The sequence below is a fragment of the Staurois parvus genome, unplaced genomic scaffold (assembly GCF_062004578.1).
Source record: "Staurois parvus isolate SC_StPar_1 unplaced genomic scaffold, SC_StPar_1.0 ptg001727l, whole genome shotgun sequence".
Classification (NCBI taxonomy): domain Eukaryota; kingdom Metazoa; phylum Chordata; class Amphibia; order Anura; family Ranidae; genus Staurois; species Staurois parvus.
Genome location: NW_028319523.1, coordinates 36806 through 53555, shown reverse-complemented (window position 1 = coordinate 53555; position 16750 = coordinate 36806). Strand labels below are relative to the sequence as shown.

General features: G+C 46.1%; 1 protein-coding gene across 1 annotated transcript in view; it reads right to left on the bottom strand.

Moving 5' to 3' along the window:
* The window catches only part of IPO13 (importin 13), a 78938-nt gene that overhangs the window by 25980 nt on the left and 36208 nt on the right, over positions 1 to 16750 (bottom strand). The window contains exon 11 of the mRNA XM_089663600.1: positions 5792 to 5844. Within this exon, the coding sequence (XP_089519726.1) occupies positions 5792 to 5844 (53 nt within the window). The remainder of the gene's footprint in view (positions 1 to 5791; positions 5845 to 16750) is intronic.

Below are 16750 nucleotides of genomic sequence, written 5' to 3'. Positions count from 1 at the left end.
CTCACACACTGTACACTCAGGAGCTGGGAGGTGTTTGAGGTCAGGCAGCTGATAAAGCAATTATGAAGGTCAGGGGATATCAACCTTGTATAAGTAAGCCTGAAAAAAATGAAAACTGATAATTCCCACATAAACTCAATTAAAACCGGTTTCTGTCCAGCTATTCTTTGTCATGTGACACAATGGCCCTCAATCCCTTTAACATTGCCAATAAAATGACAACATGAGGCCACCATGCTTGGTGTCCTTGCCCTTTACCTGGGTTTGTGTGGGTTTCTTCTTGGTGTTCTTTATGGTTTCAAAAATGTACTGGTGGGTTAATCAGTTTCCACTCAAACCTGCTCTACCGTATATGTGTCCAAGTGTATGTATGACCATGTAGGGGGATTAGAGTGTAAGCTCCTCTGGTGCAAAGACTAAAGTGTTTCCTGTAGAGTGATATGGTATATGTCAGATGTATAATAATAGTGTGTGACTGGGGGGAAAAAACGACAGAGTGTAAAGCTCCTCAGGTGAAGGGACTGTTGTGACCGGCTCAGCGTTCTCTGTACAGCACTGCAGCATATGTCAGAACTACTGTATATATAGACCGATCAACCATGACATCATGGCCTCCCACCTAATATTGAGTAGGTTCCCCTTCTGTCACAAAACAGCCCTGACCCATCAAGATATGGACTCCAAAGTAGCATCAACATGAATGCAGGAGCCAAGGTTTCCCAGCAGAACATTGCCCAAAGCATCACACGGCCTCCACCCCATACTGCACCCTGGTGCCATTTCTTGCACAGGTGACGCACACAGTGACGACCATCCACGCAATGTAAAAGCAAACGTGATTCATCAGACCAGGCCACCTTCCATGGCTCCGTGGTCCAGTTCTGATGCTCACGTGCCAATTGCAAGCACCTTTGGCTGTGGGCAAGGGTCAGCATGGGCACCTTGACTGGCACGCGGCTACACAGCCACATACACAGCAAACTGCGATGCTCTGTGTGTCCTGACATCTATCAGAACCAGCATTAACTTTTTCAGCAATTTGAGCTTCAGTAGCTCTTCTATTGGATCGAACTACATGGGCCAGCCTTCCCTCCCCCGCCTCCATCAATGAGCCCTTCCCTCTCCTGCCTCCATCAATGAACTCTCCCTCACCACCTCCATCAATGAGCCTACACTCCCCACCTCCATCAATGAGCCTCCACTCTCCACCTCCATCAATTAGCCTCCACTCCCCCGCCTCCATCAATGAGCCTCCACTCCCCCACCTCCATCAATGAGCCTCCACTCTCCACCTCCATCAATGAGCCTCCACTCCCCCGCCTCCATCAATGAGCCTCCACTCCCCCGCCTCCATCAATGAGCCTCCACTCCCCCGCCTCCATCAATGAGCCTCCACTCCCCCGCCTCCATCAATGAGCCTACACTCCCCACCTCCATCAATGAGCCTCCACTCCCCACCTCCATCAATGAGCCGCCACTCCCCCGCCTCCATCAATGAGCCTCCACTCCCCCGCCTCCATCAATGAGCCTCCACTCCCCCGCCTCCATCAATGAGCCTCCACTCCCCCGCCTCCATCAACGAGCCTTCCCTCCCCCGCCTCCATCAACGAGCCTTCCCTCCCCCACCTTCATCAATGAGCCTTCCCTCCCTACCTCAATCAGTCTTCCCTCCCCACCTCCATCAATGATCCTTGGCCACCCATGACCATGTTGCCAGTTATCCTTCCTTGAACCATGTTTGTTCAGTCTTGAACACTGCAGACCAGGAACATCCCCCAAGAGGTTCAGTTATGGAGTTGCTCTGACCCAGTCGTCTAGACATTACAACTTGGCCCTTATCAAAGTCCCTCAAAATGCTTGCCCATTTTTTTCTGCTTTCACACATCAACGTCAGGGACATGTTCAAATGCTGCCTAATATATCCCACCCACTTTCAGGTGCCATTGTCATGAGACCATCAAGATTATTCACTTTACCGGTCAGTGGTCATAAAGTTCTGTCCGATATTTGTAAATGTATAATAATGGTGTGTGACTGTGGGGGAGGGGACATTAGAGTGTAAGCTCCTCTGGTACAGAGATTGGTGAGACTGTGGGGGAGGGGACATTAGAGTGTGAGCTCCTCTGGTACAGAGACTGATGTGACTGTGGGGGAGGGGACATTAGAGTGTAAGCTCCTCTGGTACAGAGACTGATGGGACTGTGGGGGAGGGGACATTAGAGTGTAAGCTCCTCTGGTACAGAGACTGATAGGACTGTGGGGGAGGGGACATTAGAGTGTAAGCTCCTCTGGTACAGAGACTGATGTGAATGTGGGGGAGGGGACATTAGAGTGTAAGCTCCTCTGGTACAGAGACTGATATGACTGTGGGGGGAGGGGACATTAGAGTGTAAGCTCCTCTGGTACAGAGACTGATATGACTGGCTCAGTGTACTCTGTACAGCGCTGCGGTATATGTCAGAGTTATATAAATGTATAATAATAGTGTGTGACTGTGGGGGAGGGGACATTAACCACTTCCCGACCGGCCGTTGTATATAAACGGCCGGACGTTGGCACTGCAGGGTCGGGTGGCCGTCTATAAACGGCCTCCCCGCACCCTGCTTGTGCGCGCTCCCTGGGAGCGCGCAGCACCGCGATCCGGTGCCCGCTGTGTCCTCCGGACACAGTGAAACACCGATCGTCGGACGGGACCTCTGTACGAGGTCCCGATCATGTGATCACTGATTGGCCAATCAGTGATCACATGCAAAGTAGTAAGCAAGATGTCACTTCTGACATCATTGCTTACTACGTGTGAAATCTGTGAATGATCACAGAGGTCACATGGTACAAGGCTATTCACAAAAGCCTTGTACCATGTGACAAGCTGTGACCAATCACAGCTCACTCAGTATTTCTCAATGGCTGCAAGAATGCAGCCAGAGAGGAGGAGAAATGATTGCTTTTACATCCTATATGGGTGTAAAAGCAATCAGTGTAAAAAAAAAAAAAAAAAAAAAAATCTTCATCACCCCTCACAAGTAGTACAGTGTCACCATGGTGACACTACTGCTAGGGTGACAGTATGTAAAAAAAATAAAAATAAAAAAAAAATAATAATAATATAAAAAAATAAAATAAAAATGTAAAAAAAAATGTTTAAAAATTATAATTTTTGCTTATAAACTAATTTGGATTTTTTTTTTTTTTACTAAAAAAGATAACGGAATAAATTTTGGCTAAGATTTATGATGAAATATTATTTATTTGCAAAATTTTATAAAAAAAACACTTTTTTTCAAAATTTTTGGACATTTCATTTACATAGCAAAAAAAATACAAATCCCAGCGGTGAATAAATACCACCAAAATAAAGCTTTATCTATCTCAAAAAAATGGTAAAAAATTCATTTGGGTACAGTGTTGCATGACCGCGCAATTGTCATTCAAAGTGTGATAGCGCTAAAAGCTGAAAATTGCCCTGGTCAGGAAGGGGGTAAAAGTGTAAGCTCCTCTGGCACAGAGACTGATGTGACTGTGGGGGAGGGGGCATTAGAGTGTAAGCTCCTCTTTTACAGAGACTAATGTGACTGTGGGGGAGGGGGCATTAGAGTGTAAGCTCCTCTTTTACAGAGACTAATGTGACTGTGGGGGAGGGGACATTAGAGTGTAAGCTCCTCTGGTACAGAGATGGATGTGACTGGCTCAGTGATCTCTGTACAGCGCTGCGGTATATGTAAGAGCTATATAAATGTATAATAATAGTGTGTAACTCTGGTGGGACATTAGAGTGTAAGCTCCTCTGGTACAGAGACTGATGTGACTGTGGGGGGAGGGGACATTAGAGTGTAAGCTCCTCTGGTACAGAGACTGATGTGACTGTGGGGGAGGGGACATTAGAGTGTAAGCTCCTCTGGTACAGAGACTGATGTGACCGTGGGGGAGGGGACATTAGAGTGTAAGCTCCTCTGGTACAGAGACTGATGTGACTGGCTCTTCTTTGTACAGCACTGCAGTATATGTCAGAGCTATATAAAATGTATATTATTATTAATAGTGTGTGACTGCGTGAGAATATGTCAGGAATTTATATAATATCAGCTTTCTCAGGTGGAGGGACTGATTGAGGGTGTCCTGTCTTAGTAGAGCTGAATATGTTCATGAAAAGCTAAATTGTTCCCATTTTTGAGCAGCAGAGATGTAGACAAGCAGCGGACTTCAGGTCATTGTATGCTTTGACATTCAGAAGAGGCCCCCGCTATAATACATTGCTCTTTCCCTACTGAGTGGGTGCTAGTAGGCATTTTATTCTGACCAAAGGAGCTCATCATCCTGGAACCTGTACCTGAGGAAGGGCAATGTTAATCCAATAGGATCTGCAGAGGTTGGCATAAATCATCATCATTATATATCAACTCTCATGATCAGAATGCAAAATAAAGACGTAACAATACCGAAGTCAGCAGTGAAGCCATGCAGTTCCATATTTTGACACATCTGTAAATCATTAGTATAACAAGGCAAAAAAGTAATAAGCTGACTTTTCACTTTTTTGCCCCTTTATACTTGTTATAGGAAAGCATAGTATAAAACATTCAATTACAGGACCAAGTCATTTAGGTCTGGACTTAACCATTCTTGCCTCTCCTGTTATCAAATATTTGTTACCATTCCATAAAATTCCCTGTCCAATGGAATTCACAGCAACGTTATAATGACTTCACATCCTAAAGAGATCATTTTAGGACTTCAAAAGTCATTCCATCCAAAAGTGACATTTTGGTTGTAGGGGGGTGAGACCCACTTCCTAAATCCATAGTGGGATCTCAGCCGGCTCCCATCAGACTAAGCAGTTTTAGGCCCATCCAGCATCTTCAATAGAGACCGGGCGTGAACCTTTAGTGCCAAAATCTTCTTCTGGCTACTTTCTGGCTTTGTTCCCAAGCACCTGAGAGTTTTTGGTGTTGTCAGTCATCTGGAAGGTGTTCCCAATGCTCCTGGTGCATTCTCTATGACATAAAAACACATTTCAAACCCATCAGGGGAGTGTGGAAGCCCCCAAAAATGGTCACGGCAGGTCTGTAGATCCAGGGAAATCAGCAGAGTTCTCACCAATAGAGTCTCTAACAAAGAAACTGTGAAACTAAAAATTACAGCATATATTAAAAACTAAAATAACATTTTTGGCTGGACTGACCCTTTAAGTCCTACTCCTTTATTTCCCCCCCCCAGAGCACTTTGTCAGTTCTTACCGGATGCAAAATTTCTACCGATGGATACAAACACTTCAACTACGAACTGAGTATACATGGCTTACTCTGTGTAACATATGTAATGCATAGCAACTGAAATACGACAGAGAATGCAATTCTGGAAGGAGGACAAACAATGACATGAAGGGCTTCCATCTTCATAAACCAGAAGGTCCGAGTCACAATAATCCTAGCTGCCCCACTTGTGGAACAGTAGCTGGAAAAAAATTCTTGGTTAAACCTTGGTTTTAAAGCAAAGGCCTGCATTCAGAGGCGGCCAATGAGCCTTGTCCCTAAATATTCCACCCCCAGCGTGAAGTGATCCCCATCCTCTATAGACACACAGACCCATCAACTTTGTAAAATTTAGCTTCCCAAGAGGCCATCTCAAAGAAAGATCTGGTGCAAAACTTGATGGAGAAAAGCTACGTAACTGAAAGAAAATCATAGCAAGAAACGGGGAGAGAACAGAAAGATAAATTGAATCAAATAAGGAAGAAAGGAATCGAAAAGAGGAAGAGAGAGAGAAAGAAAAGTGAATGAAACTCAAAACACACCTGTGCCAGGAGTTGCATAAATGAATCAACAATATCAGGATGGTTCCTGGGTCCTAAAAATATAATAAAGATGTAACTTAAGAGAAAAAATTATACAAACAGCAACTTAATATCATATAAGTCATGTGATACAGAAAGAGATCACAGGGGGAGGTGGGGTGGAAGGGGAGGGGGAAAGGTGCCGGGCGGGAGGTGGGACGGGAGGAAGGAGGTGAGGAAAGAAGACATGATCAACTCGAAACTGGTCAAAGAAACAAAATCATGAGACTTGAAGAACCCAAAAACAGAAGGAACAAATCAAAAAGAAAGATGCTTTTGACCCTGACCATCCCGCACAATCAGACATCAGAGATGGAATGCGGTAGGAGGACAACAGAGCCAGTTTTACATGTGCTTGTTCCCATGGAGGCCTCAGTGGCCCTGAGTGTTTGGAATAAGCTGCAGACTCCTGAGATGGCTCATCACCTTACCATCCTGACTTCTTTGGTATGAAAACCTTTTTTTTTTATTCCTGAAGGTCTATAGAATGGCCTTTATTGATCAGAACATCTAAAGGAAGGATTTGTCTCATGGCCTGTATTGCCCCATACAAACCAGTCATGCTCCCTATTTGTGGGCAACAGATGGAAAGACTCATACGTGACCAGCTGGTTCCCAATTTTATGGTCTTACTGCCCACTATTAGAGGAGACGTTATAAAAATGGCGGAAGGGAGCTATGCATAGTTCATTCATAGCAGCCATAGGAACATAATTACACAATAATATAGCTAGCTTGCCCGTCAAGACAATGAAAGCACCGAAGGAGTCCAGAAAAACATGAAATATCCAATGCGTTTTGTACTCCAGCAATAAAATACTTAGAGTGTCTAGTCCACCAACATAGGATCAGAATTCCTGTCTTTCCTTTCCATTTCTCTGCACTTTCCTTCACCTTTGCCATTCCTCTGCTCCTACGCCAACTAGAACTCAATCAAGTTTATAGAAATACAGCCACGCTACTGCTAATTTCAATGTTATGTCCTCTGATGTATTCCATGATACAGTATTTTACCCGAATTGCTTATAGGTTCATCACAGGACACAAGAGGACTTCGATATTCATGACTACTTGGAATGTTGCAAAGCACTAAACATAAGGGGTATGCAACAAAGCAACAAGGTCAACATACCCAAAACCCCAAAACAGAACAAGGGGAAACCCCATTACCAAGTCGCCTGCAAGACCCTTTGCCCAAAACTGGCATTTACAGAGTGACTTTGGGTGGGGGGCCCATGGAACCCAGCTCACTTTAGAGAGGTGGAGAGACCCCTGTCTCAGCTCCCCATATCCCTCTTATGTGTAAGTCACCCTGTGCCTGTTAGGGATGCAGGGTGAAATGTCCTGCTATTGTGTAGACATGTATAGGTGGGGTGGGGGTTGTTCATTGTTAATGCCATGTGGTTATAATAAAAAAACAATATGAATGGGTCCCCACCTTCTACACTACCCACCCTAAATTTAGTGACAATCAAAATTATTTTACCATAAATCTCCAAGAAAAATATAACAAAATGTGTAAAAATTAAAATATAAAAAAAGTCATTCCCACAAAATATAATATCCAGTGTCATTCAAAGTCCAAACTTTAAATAAATAAAACAGTGTCCAAACTCCAACTTGATATTTCTTTGAAGATGTTTGAGCCTTGCCTCTGGCTCCCAAAGGTTGGGAAATACCTCAAACAAAACAAAACTCACAATAGTGCATTATCTTAATGACAATATTCCATATCACTCTAAATTTAGTGCCAAAGATTGTGCAAACCCAAATACAAAAACAAAATAAACAAACACTGTGCAAAAATCAGTGATGTGCTCCACTCTGTGCTCAACACAACTCCAGTGATGTGTCACCTCTACTGTAATCGGCAAGTATACCCTTACCAGAAATCATAGGAAACAAGGCCTTATGTGTCAGTAGAAGGTATCATCAGAAACGCTTCCTCTCCTCTCCTCTACTCCTGAAGCCTTCCGCTCTGATTACCTTCCCCTCAAGGTCCACATGAGCCTTGTACCGATCTCATACAGATTCCTCACGGAACAGAGCAGCCAATGGGACGCGAAGGTCCTCCCCGGAACTGAAAGTGCCTGTGAGGGGGGTGTAGCAGGGCTGATTTGACAGTGACACCAACAGAGCTGTAGCGCAGTTTTTATATTTTAATTTTTATAATTTTTACACATTTTGTTATATTTTTCTTGGAGATTTATGGTAAAATAATTTTGATTGTCACTAAATTTAGGGTGGGTAGTGTAGAAGGTGGGGACCTTTCTTTGTGAATATTGGGATAGTTTGGTAGATTTATTTGGTACCGTATTTTCACATTTATAATGCCATGTGGTTGTCCCATTGTTCTATTGTGTGTCTTGATTGGGAGCAGGGGCAGACTGGCCATTTGAGCACTCGGGCACTGCTCAAGGGCTCAGGGTCAATAGGGGGCCCCACGAGATGCCCCTGGTACCTTTCATAGGCTTTTTTGGGTGTGGGTGAGGACACGGGGCCCCATGATCCCCTATTGCCCGGGGGCCCCATGAGTTGTCAGTCCGCCCCTGCTTGGGAACAAACTATTATGGGATGTTTGTGTATTGGCTTGGTGGGGGGGTGTCTGCTGTGTTACTCTTGTTACTCTCTTGTTACTAAATGTATTGCCCCGCCCTGTGTATATATCTTGTATCTGTGTTAAAATAAAGCAGTCTATCTCCTGGTTTCCTTCAAGTCTGGTGCTGTCTCCTCTTGTATGGTCAGCGGTGGGGTCCGTGGATCTGTGTTCGGGAAGCGGGAGTCTAATGGAAATACCTTAGTGCAGTCGGGGTCCGGTTCCGTTACAATCTACTTGGTAGAACATAGCATAGGTGTGAAGGGAAAACCAGGTTCCAGTCCTACAAGCTTGCAGCTTAATAGAATGGGTGAGAATGTCAAAAAAAAAAAAAAAAAAAAAGAAGAAGGGGACATGCATAGTTGACAACTGTCCCGGACACTCTTGGATTTTTGAAAACCTGTCCCGGGCTCCGTCCTGGAAATCAAGGACTGTCACGGACAGGATATTCAAAGCTCAGATGCTCACTCTCACTGCAGTGCTGCCAGGTGGAGTCATCAACACAGGACCATGCCGGGCACAGATCCCTACCTCCTCCTACCCCCAGCAGTGGGGCAGCTATGGGGACTCAGTCAGGCTGCAGAGAGAGCGTTATGGAGCACTTAACAGTTTGTGTAACAGTGTGGTTGGCCTTTATCGGCAGGATGTCAGCATAGTTGCCAAGAATGTACAGCCAACAAGGATCTGCTAGCAATAAAATGGTTGTTACATAGTTAGTCTGGCTGAAAAAAAGACAAAAGTCCATCCAGTTTAACCATAAAAAAAAAAAAAAAAAAAAAGAACGAAAAAAAGCTATAATCCTACACCCACAGGTGATCCAGAGGAAGGCAAAAAAACCCCAGCAAAGCTCCTGCAGGGGAAAAATTTGTTTATGATCCCCCGAGAGGCAGTCGGATATTCCCTGGATCAACTTTCCCTATAAATGTTATATCCAGTTATATTCTGTGTATCCAAGAAAGAATCCAGGACTTTCCTACAGCAATCCACTGAGCTGGCCACAACCAACTCTGGAGGGAGTCTATTCCACATTCTCACAGCTCTTACTGTGAAGAAACCTTTCTGTGTTTGGAGATTACATTTAGTTTTCCTCCAGATGTAAAGTTGTTACTGAACCCTCCTATTGCTAGCAGATCCTTCTGGCTGTACATTCTTGGCAACTCAGCAATCGGCTAGTAAGACCCCTGTGATGGCTAGGTCCCTATACCCTACAAACAAACCCCCCGCTGAACTGCGACCATGGGACGGATTGGATTGAAAAAGTGGTCCTGGCTGTTCAGGCAGTTTGGAAACTTGGCAGCAGAAAAGTTTACACATTTAATGGGATTGGCTGCAAATGGCAACAGAGCCAGTCTGCCCTTCCTCCATTGTTATACTGTTTGTGCAATAGATGAAGCTGGGCTCACATGGCGATCACACAGAAGGTGAATATGTACACGGCAAGCGAGGAGGAAAGCAAAACAGCGACAGGCACAGAGAAGAGCAGAGTTCAGGAAAGGATGCGATTAACGGGACGGTGAGGTGCAGGCGATGGCAGCTTCAATCGACTCCCCAGACAAAGCTGCAGGACATTTTTGGACAATGCCGTGTTTGCGGGCGACGTATATTCTAACCCTGGAAATACAGACTGGGGGGGCGAGCCTAACATACGCTGTAATAATGAAGCATTAACCACTTCCAGTCCGGCCGCTCTCACCCCCCTTCCGGTCCGGACGCTTTCCCCCCCCTTCCGGTCCGGACGCCTTCCCCCCCCTTCCGGTCCGGACGCCTTCCCCCCCCTTCCGGTCCGGACGCCTTCCCCCCCCTTCCGGTCCGGACGCTTTCACCCCCCCTTCCGGTCCGGACACCTTCCCCCCCCTTCCGGTCCGGACGCTTTCACCCCCCCTTCCGGTCCGGACGCCTTCCCCCCCCCTTCCGGTACGGACGCTTCCCCCCCCCCTTCCGGTACGGACGCTTCCCCCCCCCCCCTTCCGGTCCGGACGCTTCCCCCCCCTCCCTTCCGGTCCGGGCGCTTCCCCCCCCTCCCTTCCGGTCCGGGCGCTTCCCCCCCCTTCCGGTCCGGGCGCTTTCCCCCCCTTCCGGTCCGGGCGCTTTCCCCCCCTTCCGGTCCGGACGCTTTCCCCCCCCTTCCGGTCCGGACGCTTTCCCCCCCCCTTCCAGTCCGGACACTTTCCCCCCCTTCCAGTCCGGACACTTTCCCCCCTTCCAGTCCGGACACTTTCCCCCCCTTCCAGTCCGGACACTTTCACCCCCTTCCAGTCCGGACACTTTCACCCCCTTCCAGTCCGGACACTTTCACCCCCTTCCAGTCCGGACACTTTCACCCCCTTCCAGTCCAGGCTGCACGGATTTTTGTGCGGATCCGCAGCGGCACAACCCGCACAGATGTGAACCTAGGGTAAGGATTGGCACCTTTGGGAAGCAGGAGGGGAGGAGCGGGTACCTGAAATTGACAGGTACCCACTGCCACTGCAATTGCCTAGGCCAGGGGTAGGCAACCTGCGGCTCTCTAGCTGTTGTGGAATTACCTTTCCCATGAGGCATTGCAAAGATTACAAAACTGACAGTTACAGCTATGACTTGCAGAGGCATGATGGAACTTGTAGTCCTGCGACTCTCAGGTTGCCTACCCCTGGCCTAGGCGATCGGAAAAAAGGGAGTTGTCCTATCACCCCTTCCTCCCCGTAGTCTTGTGGCACACGCGACAGGTCCCAGAAGACGACGGGGATATTCAGGGAGCACAGCGCTACTCGCGCATGCGCAGTGGGCACCCGGCTGTGAAGCCGCAAGCTGTCACAGCCGGGTGCCCACACTGAAGATGCTGACAGAGAGAGAAGACAGCCGGTGAAACGGGCTGCGGCAGGGGCACCGCGGGATCCTGGGACAGGTAAGTGGCTGTTTTTTGGGGGTTTTTTTTAAAGTCAGCAGCTACAGTTTTTGTAGCTGCTGACTTTGTATTTTTTTTACACTGTGAGCGGAACTCCGCTTTAAAAAGTCCTTTTTTTTCTCTGTATGTTTTTATGGCTCTGCAATTTTGGATAAGCGCCCTGTATGTTTAACACATTTGACCAGCACTATATATTTTCCACCTTAAAGCCCAACTGAAATTTCATTTTAAAGTGTGCAAAGTCTTATAAGGTGGCTTTCTTTAAAAAAAGAAAAGCAAAAAAGAAAAAAGAAAAAAGAAAAAGGAAATAGAAAAAACAAAAAAAACACAACAGCCCAAGTAGAAAACAACCCGTCCAACATGCTGCATAGAAGGATCTTTGGTTCTGTGTGGAAACAGTGGTCTCTCTACAGAGGTCTGACATACCTTTTGCTGACTCAGGCCTATAGCTCTGCAAAGCTCATGGCACCCACTAAAGCGCCATTCACACTTGTGCGACTTCAAAATTGTGCGATTTTTACTGCAACTTCACAGTGCACTTGAATGCGACTTTGGATGGGTGCAACCTTGGCTTTGACCAAGGATAATGGTTTCTGCTGTACAAAGTTGCATGCACAACATTCAGGTGCGACTTTGGAGGGTTTACATGACGTCTATGGCCCTCAAGTCGCAGAGATATGAATGGTACCCATTGGGAACCATGGGGGGGGGGGGGGCAACTTGTCATGCGACTTTGGGGTCCAAAGTCGCATTACAAATCACATAAGTGTGAATGGAGCCCAATTGAGAGCTCTGGTTCTAACTTAGCAAGTCACTCTAGTTACTAACTTAGAACAATGTTTGCCAAAGCTAGCTTCAGCTATGCATTCTGGGAGGGAAATGTGATTCAAATGATGGCTGGGGGTTATTCATACAGGATAATGTAGTCTCTCAACACGTATACTAGGGGTTCCTAGAGATGAGCAGTTTCAGCCTCTCTGAATTCATGTCAAGTAACACCAATGATCTACTTTGCTACAGTATCTATCAGGGGGGCATTCTTCCCAATGACCAACAATATAAAGACCACTTTTCCCCACTGATCAACAGTCGTCCTCTCATTTACCACCAATGTAACGGCTACTCTACCAATGACCACCAATGTAAGGGGCTCCTCTACCAATGACCACCAATGTAAGGGGCTACTCTACCAATGACCACCAATGTAAGGGGCTCCTCTACCAATGACCACCAATGTAAGGGGCTACTCTACCAATGACCACCAATGTAAGGTGAACCTCCTTTCACTGACCATCAATCTAAGGAAGCCCATCTCCACTGACCACTAATGTGAGGTTGGGCCTCTGCCGCCTGATTAAAAGTCTTAGAGGGCCTGTCTCCATTGGCCACCAATGTAAGGGGGCCCTTCTCCCAATGACCACCAATGTAAGGAGGTCCTTTTTCCACTAATATATGGGGCCCTTCCTCACTGACCACCAGTAAAGAGGGCACTTCACTGATCACCAATATAAGGGGGCTCCTCTTCCACTTTCCAACAATGTAAGGTGGACCTCCTTGCACTGACCATTAATCAAAGGAAGCGCATTTCCACTGACCACTAATGTGAGGTTGGGCCTCTGTCTCCTGACTACATATCTTAGGGGGGCTGTCTCCATTGCCCACCAATGTAAGTGGGCGCTTTTCCCAATGACCACCAATGTAAGTTGATCCTTCTTCCACTAACCACTAATATACAGGGCCCTTCTTCACTGACCACCAGTAAAGAAGGCACTTCAATGATCACCAATGTAAGGGGGAGCTCCTCTTCCACGTCCCACCAATGTAAGGTGGACCTCCTTCCAATGACCACCAATCAAAAGGAAACCCATCTCCACTGACCACTAATGAGAGGTTGGGCCTCCATCCATTGATCATCAAAGGAAACCCATCTCCACTGACCACTAATGAGAGGTTGGGCCTCCATCCATTGATCATCAAAAGGAAACCCATCTCCACTGAACACTAATGAGAGGTTGGGTGGGCCTCCATCCACTGATCATCAATCTAAGAAAGCCTGTCTCCACTGACCACTAATGTGAGGTGGACCTCTGTCTCTGTCATTGGTGGCCTCTCTGCACTGGCCACCAATGTAAGGGGGTTCTTCTCCCAGTGGCCACCAATGTATGGTGATCCTTCATCCACCGACCACTAATCTAAGGTGCTCTTCTCCGATGACTCCCTGTAAAGAAGGCACTTCACGTCTCTCCAAGAGAAGGGGGCTCCTCTCTTAATGACCACCAAAATAAGGTGGACCTCCTTCCACTGACATCCACTCTATGGGGCCTGTCTCCACTGACCACCAATGTAAGAAACTCCTCTCCAAATGACAACCAATGTAAGGTGGTCCTCTTCTTCCCCTGACCACTAATCTAAGGGGGCCCTTCTATACGGACCACCAATACAGAAGGCACTTCACTTATCTCCAAGATAAGGGGGCTCCTCTCTCATTGACCACCAAGATAAGGTGGACCACCTTCCACTGACAACCAATCTAGGGGGCCCTTCTCTACTGACCACCAATAAAGAAGGCAGTTCATCACCCACCAACATAAGGGGGGACCCTTTTCCACAGACAACTACAGTTTTCACTTCTTTTCTGGTCGTTATTAATAATATTTGTTAGCACTGAAAGTACATTACATTTGGTGTTCATCAATTCTTATATCTCAAGGTAGTGTTCATTCCAATGTACCCTGAGCTGTAGCTACAGCAGTTAGTAGAAGGGGTCCCCGAGACCCGAAGGTTACAACGTTGTATTCAAGGGTTCCTCCATGTTTTAAAAGTTGGGAAAGGCTAAGATAATGAGCGTGACGAGACAGAAGCTGGTCTGTACAAGTATGTCTCCCCATCCCAAGCCACTATCCAGTACAAAACATCAGCCCCATCTACAGACCACGCACAGGCATTACTACATATACTCACAATATTGGGTAAGATTTAAAAACCAAAAGTAACTAAAATACCAGATTTGTGTTCCATATTTGTTACATTACATGCTACGCTGAGCATTGTGTACATCATCGGCTTCGTTCCAGCTTCTGATCTACCTGCTGGCTCCTATAATTAGGTTAGAAACCTTTGCCTTCCTTGCTTTGTTCTTGTTCTTTATTCATCATAAAACAGGAGAGGCCGAGATCAGATCCACATTACTAAGGAAATCAAAATATACACCCTGTTCCAAATTATTATGCAAATTCTATTTAGGTGTCACAAAGATGAAATCTTTTGTTTTTCAGTGTAACTCATGGATGGCATTGTGTGTCAGGGCTCTTTTGATCACTGAAAACAATCTGGGACACGTGTGATAATTAGATTGGCCGATGAGCCCAATTTAAGGAAAAACTACTAAAGGAGGGCGTTCCACATTATTAAGCAGAACACCATTTTCAAGCAATACGGGGAAGAAAAAGGATCTCTCTGCTGCCGAAAAGAGTCAAATAGTTCGATGCCTTGGACGAGGGATGAAAACATTCAATATTTCATGAATACTTAAGCGTGATCATCGCACTATTAAGAGATTTGTGGCTGATTCAGAGCACAGACGGCACATTGAGGAAGATTTCTGCCAGATCCATGCATCGGATCAAGAGAGCAGCTGCTAAAATCCCATTACATAGCAGCAAACAGATATTTGAAGCTGCTGGTGCCTCTGGAGTCCCACGGACATCAAGGTGTAGAGTCCTCCAGAGTCTTGCAACTGTGCAGAAACCTTCTATTCGGCCACCACTAACCAATGCTCACAAGCAGAAACGGCTGCATTGGGCAGAAAAATACATGAAGACTAATTTTCAAACAGTCCTGTTCACTGATGAGTGCCGTGCAACCCTGGATGGTCCAGATGGATGGAGTAGTGGATGGTTGGTGGACGGCCACCCTGTTCCAACAAGACTGCGACGTCAGCAAGGCGGTGGTGGAGTCATGTTTTGGGCCGGAATCATGGGAACAGAGCTGGTCCCCGAAGGTGTAAAGATGACCTCTGCAAAGTATGTGGAGTTTATGACTGACCACTCTCTTCCCTGGTACAGAAGGAAGAACTATGCTTTCCGTAATAACATCATCTTCATGCATGACAATGCACCATCTCACGCTGCAAAGAATACCTCTGCATCAATGGCTGCTATGGGGATAAAGGGAGAGAAAGTCATGGCGTGGCCTCCATCCTCCCCTGACCTCAATCCTATTGAGAACCTTTGGAGCATCCTCAAGCAAAAGATCTATGAGGGTGGGAGGCAGTTTACATCCAAACAGCAGCTCTGGGAGGCTATTCTGACATCTTGCAAACAAATTCCAGCAGAAACTGTCCAAAAACTCCCAAGTTCAATGGATGCAAGACTTGTGATCTGCTATCAGATAAGGGCTCCTATGTTACAATGTAACGTGACCGCTTCAAATGGTTACAAAGTTACAATGTTGGGAAAAGTTTGATTGAAATAGCTTTTGATTTCAGTAAATCTGCTGCAAACACAACACATGACAATTTTCAGTTCTTTACAACCTATAAAGTGTTTGGAAACTTCCTGTGCGGAATAATCCGGAACAAAAATCCTGTTATCATTAGGAGGTTTGTGCAATAAAATGTGAATTGTACTCTTATAGTTGTAACCTGAGAATTCTGCCGACTGATATTTACATCAATTATTGAGGGAAATGAGAAAAATATCATTTGCAGAATAATTTGGAACACGGTGTATATAAATCTGCGCTAAAAGGAAGATACAAAGTGCAAATATAGAGCAGCCGGTACCAGGCAATAGAACAGTATACATATAAAGTGCAGCGCTTCACAGAAAACAATCGGTGAGACAAAATTATAATCATAAATCATTAAAGGAAATGTCCATTTAGAGTTATGAAAAATAAAAAGAAAGTCCCCAAAAGCCGCGATGAACTGGAAAATCCACGGATAGCTGCTGTGTCACCAACCACTCACATAAAAAGGCTTACCAGAGAGCTGTGACCCCGCTAACCCCTCCCCTACCGGGCACTTACACCCCCTTCCCCCCCAGGCCAATTTTCAGCTTTCAGTGCAGTCGAACTTTGAATGACAATTGCGCGGTCATGCAACACTGTACCCATATGAAATTTTTATCTTTTTTTTTGGTGGTGTGTACTCGCTGCTGGGTGTTTTATTATTTGCGCTATAAACAAAAAAAGAGAAAACATTTTGGGAAAAAAAAGTTTTTTACCGTTTCTATTATAAAATTTTGCAAACAGGTAATTTTTCTCATTCACTGATGTGCGTTGATGAGGCACCACTGATGGGCACTGATAGGCAGCACTGATGGGCAGCACCGATGAGCACTGATAGGCAGCACCGATGGGCAGAACTGATGGGCACTGATAGGCAGCACTGATAGGCAGCACCGATGGGCACTGATAGGCAGCACCGATGGGCACTGAT